Source organism: Ammospiza nelsoni, chromosome 3 (genome assembly GCF_027579445.1).
Source record: "Ammospiza nelsoni isolate bAmmNel1 chromosome 3, bAmmNel1.pri, whole genome shotgun sequence".
NCBI classification, from domain to species: domain Eukaryota; kingdom Metazoa; phylum Chordata; class Aves; order Passeriformes; family Passerellidae; genus Ammospiza; species Ammospiza nelsoni.
In genome coordinates, this window is record NC_080635.1 from 26,440,121 (window position 1) to 26,460,141 (window position 20,021).

Below are 20,021 nucleotides of genomic sequence, written 5' to 3' on the forward strand. Positions count from 1 at the left end.
ATTATTCATAACAATGGATAGGAGGAAGACAAGACTAGGACTATTCAGCATGTTTGACTTTCAGAACCCTTGACTCTGATGCTAATTAAGGAAGAGCTTTAAGAAGAATCCCAATATGTAGAGCTCAAAATGAGACAAAAGAGACTTCAAATAGGAAGTCAGTTTAGGAGATTTTAGCAATTTGATTAGTGACTAATATATCCTGAGAGAGAGACAACAGGGAGGGTGGCAGACAGGCATTGGTATCCCTAAACACATCACACATCTCATAAATAACCCAATACCATTAGAATGAATGAGTTTTTTAGTAATATATAGTAACTTCTTCATTTATCTGTTTTTACAGATACCACTGGACCAAAACAGGGCTGATAACCAAGTATAGCAAAGAAAACTCTTACTATGGCAATTCAAAGAAATTTAAAATGCACTTTTCCCAAACAGAACACAGACTTAAGGGAAAAAATTCTGAAAACTGCCTTTGCCTCACCACCACCCAAGAGGAAATTACAGGTTTTCTTATAAAAATTATTTCCCTACCTGTTCTACAGTAATCAACCCCTCTGAAGGTTCAGATGTAGTCTGTGAGGGCAAAAGTTTACACAGTGTCCCTAAGAGCAGAGATACTTCCTTCATGCTTCTCCAGCAGCAGACAAGAACCATTTGAGCTGTGACATCACATGCTTGCTTGTCTTTGCCTTAAAAACAAAAACACAACAAATGCAATAGTGTAACTCAAGGTTCTCAGATGTAGGTGTGTAATTTAAACTTCACTTAGCCTGTCTTAAAAAACACAAGTAACTATGAAAAAATTTCTAAAGTTCCCTGCCCAAAAGATAATTTAATCTTGTTGAAACTAATTGCCGGCTCAACAGTTGCTTTACTTTCTTACACTCGGAAAAGGCAGTACTATAAACATTTTACCAGAGAAGGGCTGTTTTAAAGAGTCACAACTGGTATTTACTCGCAGTCCGAGGCACAGAAGCAGGCACACCTCCGCAGGCAGGCATTCACTGCCCATCCATTGCCCATCCATGGATCCCGGACGGCTCCGGGCGCCTCCCGAAGCCAGACGCGTTTGTGACGCGCCGCCGCCACCTGGCGGCCACTGCGGCACCTGCACGCGTTTGTCCCTTCTCGTGAAAAACAAAACATGGGGCCCCAAACATTTCCAACGTACGAAAAGCAGCCGGGGAAAGGAAGGTCAAAACTTGCATAAACTATTAAATTTTCAAGTGTATGGATGTTCTGGCCCACACTAAAGATGCCAAAGTTTACCATTTCTTTATCACCATAAGGTTCAGTTTCATAGCTGCTATTCATTAAAACAGACAAGTACTACCTAACATTTTACCACTAGAATCTTTCAAGCTGAAGTTTCTGCTATGTAATTTCATGCAACAAGTTGTATTGCATTAACATAGTCTCCACTAGCCTTGTGTAAACTGGAGAGGAAAATCACAATAACACTTCTCAACAACAAATACATTAACATTGCTTGATAGAAAAGGTGCTCAGGATTACCTGCCAGTGCATTTAAGGCAACAGAGTCTAGGCCAATATCAAAAGAATTGATTTTCACTTGTGTCTTAAGAGAGATTAATCCCAATCTTCCAGAAGTTAATTATTTTATTGTGGGGGTGTTCACAGGGGTCCCAGGACCAGGAAAGAGATGAGAATCTGGCTCCATGTTTCAGAAGGCTGGCTTATTATTTTATGATATATATATATTATATTAAAAGTAGATGATATATTAAAACTATACTAAAAGAATAGAAGAAAGGATTTCATCAGAAGGCTAGCAAGGAGAGAAACAAGTATGGAATGAATAACAAAAGCTTATGTCTGACCGAGAGTCTGAGACAGCAGGGCTGTGATTGCCCATTAATTAGAAAAAACCACATGAGACCAATCACAGATGCACCTGCTGCATTCCACAGCAGCAGACAATCATTGTTTATATTTTGCTCCTGAGGCCTCTCAGCTTCTCAGGAGAAAAAATTCTAAGGAAAGGATTTTTCATAAAACATGTCTGTGACAGTTTCTAAAGCCAAGTCCATGGATTACAAGCTTCTGACAGGCAAGAACTAAAATGTTACACAAGCAAGTAATTTCCAACTGATCATCCACATAAAATGACTCCTCTATAAAAAATACCTTGATTTAATTACTTATATAGCCTTGGATTTACCTCTCATTTCCATGCAAGTATTTTTCATCAGCCTCTGGTCAGCCAGCTTTTCAGATTCTTCTTTGCAGTGTTCTTTCAGGATTTTTGCTTGCATAAAATAATCATTTGTGTCCTGTGGTTGTATCTCGTGCAGAATCATCTGCAGGCGATCTGCACTTTCTGCACATTAAACAAGAGGGATATTTAAGATAGGAGACAAAACTATTTCCATTTCTTTATACTGATGTAATTAATTTTGGGTGCATAAGTACAGAAGAAAGCTATAAGCATTAAAAAAGAAAAACCAATAGGTTCTATGCTGATTAGAATGATCAAGGAAAAAACACTGAATTTACAGCCCCTGTTTTGAAAGAGCTGTAACAATGCACTCCACAAATGTTTGTGGGTTTTTTTAGTGAAGAAGTCAAGAAAACTTTATCAGAAATCAAAACAGTGACCAAAAATTATGACATAAAATGAGAAGCTGAAAGGGAGGGGTGCTCAGTCTAGTTCTGAATGACTGCAAGACAAACAGACCTTCAGAAGCATCAGATTAGAAAATAATTGTTTTGGGATTCTGTTTGGTTCTTTACCTGGATCACTGTCCATTGGAATAAGACCCTCTGGAGATGAGCTCTGTACAACTGGTGATACCACAGCAGAGAGGCTGTATGACATCAGAATGAGCCTGGTCACTATTTCCTTCCATTCAGACACCAGGGTCAAGTCACTTAAAGAAAAAAAGTCAAAATCACAACCAAAACAAAACATGGATTAAAAATAATTTTATATTTAAAAGAAAGAACCAAAATTACAAACACTTCTGCAACAATATTTATGAAAACTATGAATAGGGTAGAGTTTGAAAAGTCTTTAAGGCTGAGTTTACCACATACAAAGGAAGTATCAAACACTGCAGCAGCCAGCAAGAGTTCTAAAAGCCACAGGTACTGGATTTCCTTATAAATAATACTGCATGATTTTCTCTTCTCCTTAACAGCTCTTCCACTGCATTTAAACATGGAGTTACAGCTTTCCATTTAGTGTGTTTTCCTTAAAATATGGAGTTACAACTTATTTAGTGTGTTTTACTTACTTGAAGGGTAATTGCTGCAAAGCCCCATTTATACAGTGCACTCTCCCATACATGGGGAAGGATGCTGCTGCTTGAAGCAGAGACTTCTTGGCTTGGAATATTTCTTCTTCAACTTCCACCAACAAAAGCTTGATAACTAAAATATTTTGAAGCACAGATTTACATTGAACATTCATATACTGATTTTCTAAGAAGTCAGTCTGCTTTAAGAAACAGGAATAAAATCTGTGTACACAACAATTCAATGGAATATAAACAGCAATTTCCTTTATTATACTCTTCTCTCTTGTCATTGAAATATGTTACCCTTGATTTTCAGTTACCTAAATCCCAGCAACATTTGTTATAGTCAATTTAATCTATCTCTCTGAACCAAATGGCAGCTGTGAAAAGCACAGCCCACATCCTATGCTCAGGGAAAATCCCACAGCTCATGATGAAGTCACAAGGAATTACCTACTCCATACTGCAAAGTCAGACTTCACACCCTTACAGCCACAATAATACAATGATGAGTACAACAGAATATTAAAGATTGAAAGTTCACAATTATACATTTGAACTTTGTTTTCCACTAAGCAACCTGACCAATTTAAGGACACGTGTCTATTTTAATTCTGTTTATAGCTTGTGACATCTCAGTGCCAGAATCAGAACAAACTGCAGATCCTAATGAGGAACCATGGATCACCACCAGCAGCAGATGCCCCAGAGCAATGAGACATGAGGTTACCCACACATTTCCTTCACTTACGGCAACCACAACCATGTCTCAAAATTGTTATTTCACTGCATATCAAGACAGGATTAACAGGCATCTGTAGAGAAGCCAAGAATGGCACAAAAAAGTATCAAAAAATGAGTTCACTGCAAATTACATAAAATATTTTACTACAAATAATGAACTTAAGTGTTTTAATTTCACTGAAGATTACTTTAAGTGGAGAAAGCTTGGTGAACAAATTTGGCAAACCTGCCAGATCTAGAGCCCTGTTATCTTTCATCCAGGGACACTTAACCAAAGAAAATGATTCTGTATGTCAACAAAGCTTCATTACTGTGGGTGTGTATTCACAGGACTGCAAATCACACAGAAAAATGGGGCCAGGTGAACAGAGCTCCAAGAGGCAGGGTTGCAAACATCAAGTATTGAAACACAGACTAACTACAGCTGCCTTCCCCCTGGGTGAGTGAGCTCTCAGGGGAAGCAGAGGGCTCTTCCCTGTGCTTTATGCACCCAGCTTCACCAGGCTCACTGCCTGGGCCTCCACAGCACTTTCAAATGTCACTGCTCAAAAAAATGACAAAAGCCATCTTATAGAATATTCAACAGCCTCAACACCAACAGGACTAGATGGAGATCTTACTAAAGAACATGGCTTCTTAACAGCAAAATACAATATACTTAAAATCCTGTTGGAAATAAGCCTATCTTACTAACCCTCCTACCAAAAGCCTTATTGAAAAGCAGCAAACTTTCAACCAATATAAAAAAAACTTTCCTCAAAATCTTACCTGCCAAAGTGTTCTTCTCCACTGTACTCACTGATGTGCTCTCATCCAGCTGGGGGTTATGCTCAAGCCGTTTTCCTAAACAAATGTGCTGCAGTCCTTTGTGATATACTAAAAAGTTCAACAAATATGAAGCAGTGACACAATCATATGGCTTGGTGCTTGTGCTAAGATCAATTGCTGCTTGGAACAGAAGATCTAGATTTTCAGAACCCTGAAAAGAAACCAAATCAGTAATATTGCTCATTTAATTGAGCTTCCAGATTGATTTAATTAAGCTTCTTACAACCCTGGAATCTGAGAACCTGCTTTTAATTAAGTTTGCTGGTACATATTTCTTGAGAAACACTTGTTTTGTGCACTGATGACCTTACACTCAAAACATGCATGTGCATGTATTTAGCAAGGATACAATTACATAGACATTGAGGATGGGGACAGCCATTTACAAAGCAGTGTTCAATTACACTGCACCTCACAGGAAATTTCTTTTTTCAAGTTAATGTGTTTTATCTGCTAATGGACATTAAAGAGAAGCACAATTTACTTGGTAGCAGTATTTGTTCATCTGTACTAATGAATTTTAAAATAAATTTTCATCAAGTTATTACAGACAAATCAGTATCAATTCAAAGGGCAAAATTTGTCAGAAATCAATAAAACCAATCAGACAATGAAACCTGAGATCAATTAGAAAGGAAAGGAAACAGGGAGCTGCATTTCCTAAAAGTACAAGAGAAACCAAGTTAAAATGCCCCAATCATTTAGAAAGATAAGTCACAAGTAAGCCAAGTGCTTGCATTAACTATTTTTCTGACAGTTCACAGTCATACCCAAAGAACTTCCCAAACTCCTCCATCCATTAGTGAAACAAGCCTCCATAGGCAAGGGCAGCAGCTGCGTAAAATTATACAGAAGGTGTTAGTGATGAACACTGCTGCAGGCAGCTTGGACTGGCTTCTAAGGCTCAGGATTCCTGCTCTGTACCTAACACAAGCACCTGGTGTACTACACAACATCCATCTTCCACAAAATGACTCCCTCTAAACTCTTCAAGTTCATACCTGTAAATTCAATGCAACATCACGTAGTTTCATCAGAAGTCTAAATGCCAGAATTTTTACTTCCTCAAAAGTACTGGCAAAACACTGGATCAGAGTCTGGACACGAGCAGAATCCATCTCCTGATCCAGCTGGAAAACTTGTGCCTGGCCTGTTCAAAGAAATTAAAGCCTTAGATAGTTGTGCTGTAACTCTTTCCAGAATAAGCACTCTCCTCACATTCTGCTTTGCTATACTAAAAGAAGCATTAAATTTTAGCCAAATTATTATTTTAATATTATTTCTCTTAATAGGTTTTAAAATACCATATTTAACATTGTTAGGAATAAAAAAAAAGGCTTACCTTATTTAGAAAAATTACTCTTAGTAATACAGAAAATAACTTGTTGCCAAAACCAGAACCCATTTACTCCCTTTAAATTTAGCATTAAAAAACCTTTTATTTAGTCTTGCTTAAAAACTCTTTTCCTGTAAGTATGTAATATTAGAAAATAATTCCTTTCAATAAAGTGGTTGAAAGCTTCGGTGTATTTTGGCACTTGGTGTTTTGAGTTATTTTGTCATAGGAACAATCCCTTAAAATGTAAGCCATTACAATTTCTTCTGGTTTTAATTTAGATATAAATGAGTTGTGAATTCTGGTGATTTGACCTAATGCTGTAAAGAAGGCAGAAATTTTAGGATGTAAACAACTGCACCATAATACAGCACAGAATACAACAGCTGAATTGCCTTTATAGAAGTAATGTCCAATCTACAAAACCCTCAGCTGCTATTATAAACAACTGAGGAGAACTTTCTGGTTTTAAAAACAACAGTAATAATATACTACATACTCATAACAATAACATTGTGTTCATTTATCAAGTGGTTTTGAGAAATTATTTAGCAAGATGGCCATTTTATTCCCTCTCAAAATCAACTTTAATATTAGACAACTAATTTCTTTAAAGAAAAGGTTACAATTTAGGACTGAAACATATTTTTATGTTGACCGCGTGATCCAGAGACAAGATTTAGCAAGACAATCAATACCCCAAAGCTCTAAATACTTATTGAATTAAGACTGCCATTAAATCATGAAGAAAACTTAAAATAACATCAGCACATCATTAACTGGACAATAAAACTGGATTTTATTTAGCATAGTATCAGGAGGATATGCAATATTTTTCAACCAAGAGTTTTTACTCAATTCAGCATTTCAAGCTATCAAGATATATGAGCAGGAAAAAGGAGAGAAGTTACCAAATGATTGACACTTGCCCAGACATTTTCCTCATAATAAAAAAAAAAATAAGCCTTCCTAAAAAACAGGCTATGCAGTAAAATCTAAATTTATAGAAGACATGCAACAGGCAATTAGTAGCATTTACTTCAATATTCCTTTTTCCATAAAAACTTACCATCCTCCCTTGAGGTAAAACAAAAGCAGTCCAGGAAATGCCATAGAAATAAAGGACTAAGAATACCCTTTGACAGAAACTGACTAGCTGGCATAAAAGACATTTCTTCAATACCTCCCATTCCTACAGTCTATTAAAGTCTATAAATTAGAAATCTTACCTTTTGGAACAGAAAATATTTCTGCTATTGATTCCAAAATACTCAGTGCACAAAACCTGGTTGGGTGCGATGAACCAGGAAACAATACCTCAAAAAGTCTGGCACATACAGATGACATGAAATCCTGGGGGAAAAAAAATTGCAGGAAAAAAATTAAGACTGTTTACTTGCTGCCCTACAAAGAAAAGCCTAAGTAACTGAACTCAGGACATTCTGCTTTACCCCAAAAATTATGACCTTACAGTTAATTTTGGAAAAACAGGAGGCCAACATTCACAGTGCAGACAGTTTCTTGTTTCTTAGAGTACAGGGAAGGCTGGACGATCATTTGGGTTTTTAAATAGAACAGTTTCCTTTCCTCAGGCCCACAGAAAGACAGCCATTGTATCTAATCCTGAAAATTAGCTGACCAAGAAAAGCAGAACTCAAGGAACAGATTGGCACAAAGATACTGATGATGTGAGCCCTTAAATAAGATAAAAAGGACAAATACAGAAGAAGTCTTCATGCTAAAGCTCTTGTCATTCATTCTCTCACTCACTGATTATTCTGGAGACCTAGAAAAAGACTGAAGCTCAACTGATCTCTATTTTAATCCCAATAACACACATCATTTAAAGCTCACTACTAAATGGCCAACAGATGACAAGACATTTGCCCAATTTTTTTTTTTTTTTTTTTGATTGAGGGTACATCTCCAGCTGTTCCTCACTCACTGCTGTTTTAATGCACATCACAGAGCAATCCCTCATTACCTTTATTGGTTTCAAACCAAATTTACCTTAAAGGCACCCTCCAAATATCAATGGGCATTCAGTTCATCAACAACAGCATATTTAGTCAAAATAAACTTGCTCAAGAGCATCAGAGTGGACAAGCTCCCCAGTACTGTTTGACTTCATAGGTTTTTTCTATTTCTGCACTGAACTATTGCCTAACACAGAGTGCCTAACTTACCCAGTGATAGTCAGGAACAAAGAACTCTCAGAAGTGCTATCCCCACCCTCTATTACCTGCATCTCTAGCAGTCTACTTACTTTGTATTGCTGCAAAGTCCTTAAAGGAGGCATTTTCGTTGACTTCTCAACTAACTCTTGCTTGGTTTTATTTTGCTCCAATTTATAAAGCACTTGAGAACTTTCTTGTATCCTGCAAAATAACTTTTAAAACAAAAGAAAACATAGGTGAGACAAGAATCATTGACATTGAAATCAGGGAAAGGTAGATTTTCAGCTTATTTTCCAAATCACACTGCTTATAATTTTTAGGAAGTTTGCATACAGCATAACACAAAACAGATCCTCCTCTCTTCACTCTAAATCCAAGGTTTTGCTTCCCACCTCTCTTGTGACAAATTTCTTCTCTCCTCCCTCTACACCTCCAAAACCTTCTTCCATCTCCCTCCTTAAATTCATGCCAAGCCTTCTCCTCCTGCCTCATTTTTGTGGAACTGAATTCATCTATAAAAACACTCAATGCAGATAATTTCTACAGCCTCAGTGTCCCTTAGAGTTTGACTCACTTCAGAAGTGCTTCCTCCACCTTTTTTAGCGCCCATAAGTAGTATTTCCTTCCTTATCACACTCCCATCTAGCACAACTTTTCCATCCCATGCTCCTCAGTCTGCACCAGGTAGGAAAGGAAAGAGATGGGACTTCTCGTTTGGTTTTGCCAAACTGACTCCCTCATTTTTCTCCCTTCTCAAATTAATTATTTTCTCCTTCCACACTGCCTTCTTTTGCCATAAACATCTTCCAATATGTTCTTTATACATGCATGGTTCCTCATTTTATCCCCATCCTTCTACCATGAGCTACATGTGACCTTGGCAACTTCCACCAAACGGAGAGACTCATTCCCTGCAGACTGTAATGGCACAATCACATCATAGTGAATATTCTTCTACTTTGTTTTCCAGGTCAGGTTTCTGAGGGTGACGAAGTGACTGAATTTGCCTGAGGTGTGACAAGTCCATGGAAGCACAGCTTTAGGCCCCAGCAAAGGCAACACAAGGCTCACTGCTGACTCCAGGGCACATTGCTTTGCTATTGGCAAAGTGTGCAGGGGCTGGCAGGTCAAGCAACACCCACCACCACCCATGAAGTCACCCTGCCTCTGCCACTTAATATTTTGTTTAAGCCATCCTTGCCTGTGATGACTTAACACCATTCAGTTGGGTAATACATAAAGCATACTCCTGGCCTTAAAGCTTCTACTCTTTCCAATGAGCAACTTTGTAACATACTCATTATTTCCTTTAAAAGGGAGTTATAACTAAAATAAGAGGCATGTTAGACATTGCTCATAGTTTGAAATTACCTTTCTCAGCAGAGAAATGATCTGTTGCCTTACAGAAGGAGACTGGTTGTTCAAGTTGTACAGGATAAAAAATTGAATTAGCTGCATTTCTTCCAGAGACACAATTTCTGTAGTACGATGGGTTTCACAGAGCAAACCTAAAGCATCAATGCAAACCTGAAAGATATTTAAAAGTTCAGCACAAAAGAGTTACTGACACCTATAATGACACCTTTGCTTTAATACAACACTACCACAGTAATCAGGACCAAAGCAATTATTCTAATTTTTAGGATACATAAATGGCTGTCCTTTACCTGGCTGTGCTGATGAACCAGACCCTGTTTTATACACTCAGTGGATACAAGACCACTGCTCATGATATTTGAAAGTTCCAGATGTCCATGAGCCCTGGCTGTTCTCAAGCAGGCCATTAATGCTCCAAGAGCTCCTCTAGTTCTGCAAGAGCCTAAGGAAAATGAAAACCAGTAATAATTACTGTTTGATTAATAGAAGCAATGTACTATTCGCAGTGCTCATCAGAAATCCCGATACTTTCAACACATGGACCCACCCCCTCTTTATTTCTACTCCATAAATCCCAAAAGATTGTGCTGCTATAGATTAAACTAGTTCTAAATCCCAAAAAATTTCATTACAAATGTGTCATATGACAAAAAGACCTTGTGAGGTCTCAATGCCATTATTTTAGAGTCCACTAAATTACTCCAAAACAAGAGAATCATAAATCTCGTATTCACATATTTACAAGAAAAAAAAAAACATCTGTTACTGGACACACCTGCTTAAAAAAGAAAAACAGTAGTAGAAAATACATAAACCTAACAAACCCTGGTAAAGAGAACCATAAGGTACCCACAGAAGGATTTTGCTCATGGCACAAAGACACACTTATAATTATCATGACTTTCACCTTGAAATACTAATAGCAATAATAAGCAACTGGAATTTTTCTTCCAAATTAATTTTAACAATAATAATAGACCAGAAATCACATGGTTACGATTTTTTTTAATCCAATCATAATTACAAATACAGAGTTTATTTTCTTACCCAGATTAGCATCTGCAGAGGCCTGAAGAATTCTTATCATGTAGCTCAGACTGTCAGGGTTACATTTGAGCAATTTTGGTAAATAGTAATCTATTATATAAGTAGTTTGGTCATGGTTCCCCTCACACAGTATTACCAGAAGAGGAGAAACCCAGATGTTGTGCCACTGGTCAATCCAGGTGCCCTTCTGAAAACTCAAAGTAAAATGGGCCTTGTGATTTGTAAACATGGTTTCCAGAAGATCACTGGCATAAGGTGCAAGAGATTGATCACTCATCACATCCAGGATCTGCACTGGAATTGTCCTGTCCAACTGCAGTATATTTTCAGTGCCCACACATTCCACCAGAGAGCCAAGAGAAGCATATTTCCCTTTTACATGCCAATCCAAGCTCAGTAAATGCTTTATCAGCCTTGCAAAGAATGGGTCTGATTTTCCATTGGATCCAGCAATGGTGGTTTGGTGTATCTGAAGAAGATGCTTGAAAATCAATTTGGTTTGGTGTCTGATGGCATCCAGAGGGTGGTCCCAGTGTGTATAAATGTATTCCAGCAGCTTCCCAATTATATCAGAGCTCCCATTAAGTTTGAGTTTTATATCTGGAGACCCTGAAACAAGGGCAGCCAGTGCTGAATTAGTCCAAATAACAAGAATTCTAGACAAAGATGTTGCCATGCTGGGTTCTTTTAACCTTTTAAAAAGAACAAACAAAAAAAAAATTCATTATCTTCATTTATCAGTAGTTTTTAAAAATACATTTTCTATTTCAGAATAACTATTCATCACATTCATTTACCTTACATGAAAACAGATTAGGAGACTCAACACATTCATGGAGGAAAAGGAATGAACACAGAAGTAATCAACTGGATGTTGCCAAGTACATGCTTAGTTACCTGATGTGCTATTAAGTGGTTGCAGCTAAACCCCCTAACAATGGGGAAAAGAAACCACACAAGCTCCACAACAATAAAACAAAAAAAATTAGTATGCACCTGCTAACATTTGAGCAGCATTATGACGTTGCATGCTTCTTGAAAACGTAAGGACAAAATTTCACTGCCATATAAAACCATGAGAATTGAGTATCCTATGTGCAAAAACAAGATCACAAAACTGATCTCCAAGGCACAATCAAAGACTGAACTGAATGCACATTTTAATCTCCAATCCAATCGTGCTGGTGGGCCCTTAGATGCAAGCAGCCAGGAAAAAAAAGACAAATAAAACTCATATTACTTCAAGTATTCCATGCACTGGCACACTTTGCTTTCCTCTGAACTTTCAGCAGGAGAGGACGTGATGTCCTGAAACTGAAGTTTATCTGTCTACATAAGAACTGATCCTGACACACCTTAACCATAAGGGAATTGATAAATTTATCCCATTCATGTCAGAAAACAAAATTTTAGCATGCAAGAAAAACTGAAACTTAGAACTACACATGCAACATCAATATATTTTTTCAAATTTACAAAGCTTTTATGAATATATTAAAAAGACTGCATTTTTGACAGAACCTATTATCATTACACTGAAAACAGAGATATTCCACCAGGACCACAGGAGTCATGCAAAAATAGAGTTAGAAAACATGAAACAACACAGAACACAAACTTACTCTGAACTCAATGACAGCAAGACTGATGCAATATCTAACAACAGCTTCTCTCCATTTTCACCCATGCTGCCATTTTTCCAATCCAGCATAGCCAGGGCTCCGTGGCAAAGGAAGAGCAGCACCGAGCCCGGGAGTCGTGGCGCGCACAGAACCCCACAGCTCCTCAGGAACCACACTGGCACACCCGAGTGTTCCACTGTCCCAAGCAGCAAGCCACTGATCTGCAACACCAAAACACACCCATCACAGCACCTCAGCACAGCACATAACCTGTTTTATGCATAGCTTAGAAGATCTGAAGGGATTTGTTGTAAATAGTGTGTTTGTCAAATTCCAAGCCCAAGTCTTACTACTTCATATAGCAAGGAGAGAAGAAAGGACTACATTCCAGCTAAGGACTGAGAGAGGCTGGCAAGTCCTGGTATGTGCATCAGCAAAGCCTCCAGACAACACTGACAGCACAGGGTAACAACACCATGATACTGCACAGTCTTCAGCCAAGAAACACTTACCAATGACGGTAATTCCTCAACTGGCTCATACATAGCTCTGGTGAAGAGAACAACAGCCAGTCCTGAGGTAGTCTGAACAGTCTGCAGGAGCGTTGCTACACAGCAGAGATACTGTACATTAGAATGCAGCAAACACTGAGTGCTAGAACTGCAGGGCAAAATTATAAAATATGGCATTGAATTTTGCTAGGCTACTTGTAGTTAGTTGTACCATCACAAATCTGCAGTGCCCACTTGGATAGCAAATATTAATAACTTGATCCTCCAGTGTAATAAGAAATTGCTAATATCTTTAACAGAAGAAAACACAGGACTGCCCACTAAGGCAAGGAGGGCTGTGGCAGAGACTACTGACATGTTAAATTCTACTACATAAAAACATCTGTATGTTTTTAGAAAAGAAAACACTATCAATTATGGTGTGCCCATAAATAGTTCTGACAGCATGTTTCATGGAGGTGTAGATATTTCTGGTAGGCACAGACATTTGGTGACTCTCAAAAGCATTTCTGTTAGTTTTTGAATTATTAATAACAGCATTAATCTTGGTATTTGTAGTGGGACAAGTTAAACTGTACACTCTAAAACTGCCACCTACAACTCATAGCTCACCAAAAAAACAACTACTGCTCTTACTCACATTGATTTCAGTAGTTCAATTTCCATGCAAGGTAAAATAAGTTTTATACCTACAGGTTGCTTACTACAAAGACAACAGGTTAATGAAAAGATCACGGTTTTAATGTTATTAAACTTACCATCCATTAGGAAGTTTGTGCAACTTTTCAGTAAACTACGCATACTTTGCCAAACAGAAGATTCACTGTCTTTCCAAAGACTTCCCTGGATATTTTCTTGCAATTTCTGTATAAGCATCATTGAAACTTTAATGGCTATCAGTAAATCGTGCATCAGCTGAGTCTGAACAATACGATTTCCATGATTCTTTCTGTGGAAAAATAAAGAGACAAGTAAGCACACAAAAAACAAATTAAAATCATTCTTCACCATCCCCAGAGAACCACCTTCTGCCAACTTTAGATAGGATTAATGGTGAAAACTAATGTATTGCTTGAGTTGATCAATAGGTAACTACAGGAAAACAAGGAGCAGACTCAAGGGTTGTTTGTTAAAATGAAGTTAACAAATGAAAATGACAAATTGTGCTACATTTTCTGCAGGTTCCTGTGACAAACTTTCATTCATGTTATTCTGCCTGAGCAGAACTGAACTTTACCAGAAACTTTCCAAAAAGGCCAACATAATGCAGTGCTGCTCTTTTCTAATTTTTCAAGTAGTTCCTCCATGTATGAAGGACATTTCTATGATTTGACTTTCTTCTAACATGAAGGCAGAAAGTATCTAATCTTTCAGTGTACAAAGCACTTCATTAAGTGCCCCTCTCCTCTCAGTTCAGAATGAGAGACCACAATGAAGCTGCTTCACTTAATGAAATGCTGGAAAATGTCAAGTATATCAATACTGAATTAAACACTCATGGAACATGAAAGAGTTTTACTCTACCTGAATTTTACATTTACTAATTTCACTCTTTAGCCACAATTCAGATAGCAAAACCTTAACTCAAAGGCCTCCCTTAGTAGCAGCTCTAACAGTATCATTGCCTTACCTCTATTATATTATCATATTGCCACAAAATAAAAGAATCAATCAGTTTTTATTTAAAATCTGCACCACTGTAAAATAATATTTCTATCTTTCATCAATGTATGGCTACCAAAGTGATATTTTCAACCAAACCAAATTATCTTGCAAGAGTAAAATAAAACCAGATAAAACAGAGCATCAATTGAATTCACTTGCCTGTTTTCTTCCTGTAAGTCAAGCAGCAACTTCTGCAGAAACTGAAGAACTAGTGAAAATAATTATGGTATAAATTTACTTACAAGAGAAATAGAACAGAAAATTTCCAGCAAAGCCATCACACATACATCTCAAGACATCACACATACCCAGCTGCAATGAATAGTTACCCATACAGTGGTGATTCTTGCATTACACCAACAAATTGAACTGGTATTTCAGTACAGACAAACACAAGCAATGTTAAAACAAAATCTCAAACTGCTTTGCAACAACCTGATACAAAACAAGTTTCCAATCTACTTGGCCTCATCTGTGAGATATTGACTCTCCCTACCACAATTGCTCACTGCTACTCAGATTTGTATCAGGGATGCCCAGTAAAGCAAAACTGACCCCTGGAAATTAAAGGTATGAATCAGTCTTGTCTTTCACAAAAAAGTACCATTTAAGGCTACTAGTTTTTTGAAAATTAGCCAGGAGGAGATCAGATCTGATAGATCTCCATGCCTGCTTCATGTCACTCTTCTCCACACACAACCCTCCCACAGTAATGTGCAGTGAAGCATATTTTACTATAAATGTGACTTTACCTTCTTCAAACAGGTTCTTAATACAGGCTCTACCTAGAGGAAAGAAAATACATTTTAAGTGCTGAGTACTAGCCAGCACTATCTATTTTACATAACTGCCAACATCACTATCAGGTGTGGCCCCAGTGCTGAGCAAGTTTAACCAGAGGAACACTTGATGTCACTGCACCTAAGCTGAAGTCCTCCATACAGGAAGCCAGGTTGTCCAGCACTTTTCTGTACAAATACACATCTGTGGTTTTCAGCTCTTCCCGAAGGCAGCACACAAAGCTTTGCACAGCTGGCACCATCACATGTCCAGGAAGACCATTCAGTGAACTGCAACATGAAGAAACAGCACACTTAGCTCGGTTTTCCTGAGGTATTGTAACATTCACTGCACCAAAATCCATGTCAACTAAAACTCCAATACACAGATGTTACTTCCTGCATGAAAACATCATCTGTTTTAAAATTAACATGCACATTTTCAGTTTGCAGCTAGAAAACCTGTCAGAGGGGTGCACAGCTTGGGGATGGCTGCCACCAAATCCAGGATGGAAGCCCCTGCATCTCAGTGGGACAGGGAATGTTTTCAGACAAAGAAAGGAAGGCAGCTCAGCACCAGATCTTAAAAAATGCTGAGGCTATAAAAAAATTCATTAAAGAAATACAGCAATAATTGTGCAATAAAAAAACTATAATTGCAATAAAAATAGGCACAAGAAACCACAATTTAGTTAGGAATCCTCTGAACCATCTTCTATTGACAAAGCTGAGACTTTGCGTATTAAATTTCTATTCTAACATTGTATTTTAAAGTTCAAACTGCTAATTACACACTGTGTTGTCTTTCCAATAATGAAATGGGCCAAAACAATGCTTCACTTTGAAGTTATCCAATAATATGTTATTTATAATTAAGATTTTTAACTTAGAAAGAAAAACTGTACATATGCACATTTTAAGTATTGCAAATTTTCATAATTAAGTTACAGCAATTTATAGTGAATTACAAATTACTGACTTAGAGATAAGGAAAACATTAAAAAAATGAAGGCTAACTACTCAATCTTTTACCTTGCCAATACTTTCTTCAAAGGATTCTTTGCACCCAGTGAAAAATATGTCTCCCCCAAAACATCCAAACAAGCTTTAACCATGGGATCACCTGCAGAACTCTGATCCATCTGCTTCACCAGTGGCATAATCTGTAATCAAAAGAACACATGATGAAGAAAAAACTCTGGATATATCATTTTCAACAGTGGCAGATTTCCCTCTCATCCAAGCATATGGCACAAAACTGTCTCCCTCTTTACCATTCCCCTTTGAGTTTCAAGTTCAAATAATGTTCTAAGAACACCTCTAAAAAAAATGCCCACAAAATAATAAACTTGGTGTCATTTGCCTTCCCCCATTTTCAGTAGGCCCTTGCTAATAAAGTACTAGAACTGCATTTCTACCTGATGCATGTGCAGCTGTTTTTCCTGTGTTTCCAGGGATGTAGAAAACATTAGGAGTTTATTTTAGAGCTGTATTTGCCATTAACAGTGCACAGGACACGCTCTCAGTTACCAAAAGCCACATTTCCAACAGTGAAACTGTACCTGTTTAATAGACTGGATCTGCTGGATGCCATTTCTCAGCTCTGCACAGTGCACAAGCAGAGATGCCAGATTTTGCTCTTCAGCCTTTGAAAACCCTACATTTGGAAGAAGAATATCTTTTTATAAAGTAATTACAACAAGCAGTATAAATAACACATCATTTATAAGAAGAAGAAATGACTGCTTGATTCTTAGGTTTTTTTCCAGTTCCAGTAAACCTATTGATGCCACAAACCCTTAAGTCTCCTAACACCTTAACACTTTTTTTTTCCCCTAACAAATGTAAAATATCAGTTTCACTGGAACACAATAGTAAGGGACCTCTGGGGGTCACCTGGTCCAAGCCCACTGCTTAAATATGGTCACCTGGAGCTGGCTGCCCAGGACCATGGCCAGGTGGCTTTGGAATACCTCCAAGGCTGGAGACTCCCCAACCTCCCTATTGAAGCTGTGCCTGTCCTCAGTCACCCTCACATTAATAAAGTGTTTCCCTTCACATTAAAATAGATGTTTAGAGGGAATCTTTAGTGTTTCAGTTTGTGCCCATGCCTTCCTGTCACTATTTAGCACAGAAGAAATGCTGGCTCTGCCTCCCTTATGTCCTCCCTTCAAGTATTTTTTACACATTGCTATGATTCCCCTGAGCCTTCTCTTCACCAGGCCAATGAGTCCCAGGCCCTTCAACATTTTAGCCCTTAGCTGGAGTCTCTCCATATTATTCTTGTACTGGGGAGCCAAGAACTGGATCAGCAATCCAGGTGGGACCTCACCAGCGCTCCCTCATAGTAACTTTAGCATATAAATCTTGTATTACTTCATTTTCAGGGTTTTACAGTAAATATCACTGGAAGCTTCCCTCATCAAACAAAAAAGTCCCCACAATAGAAAACACCATTTGAACAGTAGCTTTAAAACAAATTAACTACAGAAGACACAAAGACTGGGAAAGCGACCTCCAGAGAACCCTTCCAACTTCAATCATTCTGTAACTCTTGGAAATTCAGTGTTATCCCACATATTAAGGCTAACACACCAGATATCACTGCATTACAGGCCTACAAGTAGGATTACAAATAGGACCTTCTACTACCTTCACACTGCAGATAAAACAAAGTCAAGAGTTTTCAAACCAAAGCCACAATGCTCTAAAGGATTTTTTTGACTCTGCCAAGGTAAGAAGTCATTGTCATTACACAACAAAAACAAACCACAGACGAGCAAACACACCTAAAACTCACAAAACAAAACCACTAGAAATGAAACATAACAAGCAAAAAAACAGATCAATTTCAGTAACTACTCAAAGGCAAGAGAAAGCACACATTAGTTCAGAAAAAAACACCATACTTACTCTGAAGTTTTTCAAGCTGATGGTGATCAAGAAAAAATGCATCCACCTGAATTTCCTTCTTCTTCTTTAAAACCATTTTAGCTGATTTCGAAATGCCTGCTTAAAAAACAAACAAAACAAAAAATCAAAACAACAGGTCACATGGTTTTAAAAACATAATTACAAACATTTCCTACAATAATGGTCTTTTTATTGTCCTACTGTCTTGAAATGCTTGTTGCATTATCTGTGCAATTTTTCTCAAGGAAATAGCTCTCTTTGATTATAACAACTTTAGCTATTTCCAGCATTTCATCCAAATTCATCCAAACTTCACTGTGCAAAATGGAAGCAATAGAAAAGGGGAATTGCTGTACACATGACACTGAGATTTCACTGCACTTGTTACATCGTTTGTGGCAGGACCCTGGATCACCGCTTGGAAACACCATACAGAGGCGAGGAATTAATGCCACAAAACTTCCCTTGCTCAGTTTTCCTGTTCAAAACTCATTCAGCTTGTAATAACGTCAAGTAAGAACAGTGCAGCAAACCGAACAGCTCTGCTATTATGGATGTTACAAATAGCAAGTTCTTATTTGAGTGGCAATGGAGATTTAATATGTGCTACAGCGTCACCGAAGCGCGTTACCATGGAACAGCTGAGGTCGGAAGGAGCCTTTGGAGCCCATCTGGACCAACCTCCTGCTAAAGCGGGGCCACCTGGAGCCAGCTAGCCAGGCCCATGCCCAGGCGTCCTTCCAATGTTTCCAGGGATGGAAACTCCGCAGGAGCTTCTCTGGCCCAGCTGTGCCAGTGCTCGGCCACCTTCACTCCACACCTGGCGCTTCCGATGGCCTCAGAGACCCGCCGTGTTTCAGTCTGTACCCACGGCCCCTGCCCCGCCACCGAGCACCACGGAATGGAGCCGGGCCGTATCTTGTCCGCGCCTCCTCTGCACACAGCGATGAGCTCTGGGAAGCTCTCCAGATCCCCTCTCCCGCCCCACCTGTGGGCCCATCGCGGCCGCCCCCCGGCGCCTCCGGCCGCTCAGATCAGACAGGAGCCGGCCCGCCCGGCCTCAGAGGTGGCGGCGGCCGGGCCCCGCTGCTGCTCCGTGCCCTCCCCGCCCGAACAGCCCCGCGCCCACGGCGGCACCGAGCGCTCCGATGGACCCCGGGCCAGGCCGGGCCACGCCGCCCCCGGCACCCGCCCGGGGCCTCCCTCGCCCCGGCGGCAGCGCGGGCCCGGAGCACGGCGGCGCCGCCTGGGAAAGCGGCTGCACACAGAGCGCCACAGCAGCAGCAGGCAGGAAAAGCACCGAGGGAACGCCGCCCACCCCTTACCCCAGCGGACCCTCACCCGCGGCGCCGCGTCCCTTCCCGGTGCCCGCTCCCCGCCCCACCACGTGCCGGCCGCCGCCAACCGCGGCGCGCCCCGCCCCCGGCCCGGCCCCGCAGCCGCGCCGCCTCACGCCGGAGGCCGGGGAGTCGCTGCTTCCTGCGGTACTGCGCGGCCGGGCTGCAGCGACTGCCGCCTTTCCGTGGCAAATCCCTGTCCTAACTCAAAGATGAACCTGCGTGAGCCTCCGAGTCACAGAATCGATGGTGTTGGAAAATCGCTCTGAGGTCATCGCGTCCAGCCCGTGACCGAACGCCGCCATGTAAACAGACCCACGGCACCGAGCGCCACGTCCGGTCTTTCCTTAAACGCCTCCAGCGACTCCACCACCCCCTGAGCAGCCCATCCCAGTGTCTAATCTCCCTTTCTCTG

The 20,021-nt window shown here is 39.6% G+C and overlaps 1 protein-coding gene across 1 annotated transcript in view; it reads right to left on the reverse strand.

Moving 5' to 3' along the window:
* THADA (THADA armadillo repeat containing) overlaps nucleotides 1-19,655 on the reverse strand; it is a 151,720-nt gene extending 132,065 nt beyond the window's left edge. Inside the window, exons 1-21 of the mRNA XM_059469077.1 lie at nucleotides 19,611-19,655; nucleotides 18,270-18,365; nucleotides 16,919-17,013; nucleotides 16,389-16,519; nucleotides 15,499-15,647; nucleotides 15,330-15,362; nucleotides 14,737-14,785; nucleotides 13,671-13,861; nucleotides 12,913-13,007; nucleotides 12,401-12,621; nucleotides 10,779-11,470; nucleotides 10,022-10,173; nucleotides 9,726-9,881; nucleotides 8,444-8,566; nucleotides 7,407-7,530; nucleotides 5,843-5,991; nucleotides 4,782-4,992; nucleotides 3,267-3,402; nucleotides 2,764-2,900; nucleotides 2,192-2,350; nucleotides 541-698 (exon numbers count right to left, since the gene is read on the reverse strand). Coding sequence (XP_059325060.1) covers nucleotides 541-698; nucleotides 2,192-2,350; nucleotides 2,764-2,900; nucleotides 3,267-3,402; nucleotides 4,782-4,992; nucleotides 5,843-5,991; nucleotides 7,407-7,530; nucleotides 8,444-8,566; nucleotides 9,726-9,881; nucleotides 10,022-10,173; nucleotides 10,779-11,470; nucleotides 12,401-12,621; nucleotides 12,913-13,007; nucleotides 13,671-13,861; nucleotides 14,737-14,785; nucleotides 15,330-15,362; nucleotides 15,499-15,647; nucleotides 16,389-16,519; nucleotides 16,919-17,013; nucleotides 18,270-18,345 — 3,237 coding nt within the window. The 5' untranslated portion in view covers nucleotides 18,346-18,365; nucleotides 19,611-19,655. The remainder of the gene's footprint in view (nucleotides 1-540; nucleotides 699-2,191; nucleotides 2,351-2,763; nucleotides 2,901-3,266; nucleotides 3,403-4,781; nucleotides 4,993-5,842; nucleotides 5,992-7,406; nucleotides 7,531-8,443; nucleotides 8,567-9,725; nucleotides 9,882-10,021; nucleotides 10,174-10,778; nucleotides 11,471-12,400; nucleotides 12,622-12,912; nucleotides 13,008-13,670; nucleotides 13,862-14,736; nucleotides 14,786-15,329; nucleotides 15,363-15,498; nucleotides 15,648-16,388; nucleotides 16,520-16,918; nucleotides 17,014-18,269; nucleotides 18,366-19,610) is intronic.
* Nucleotides 19,656-20,021: the final 366 nt, after the last annotated feature.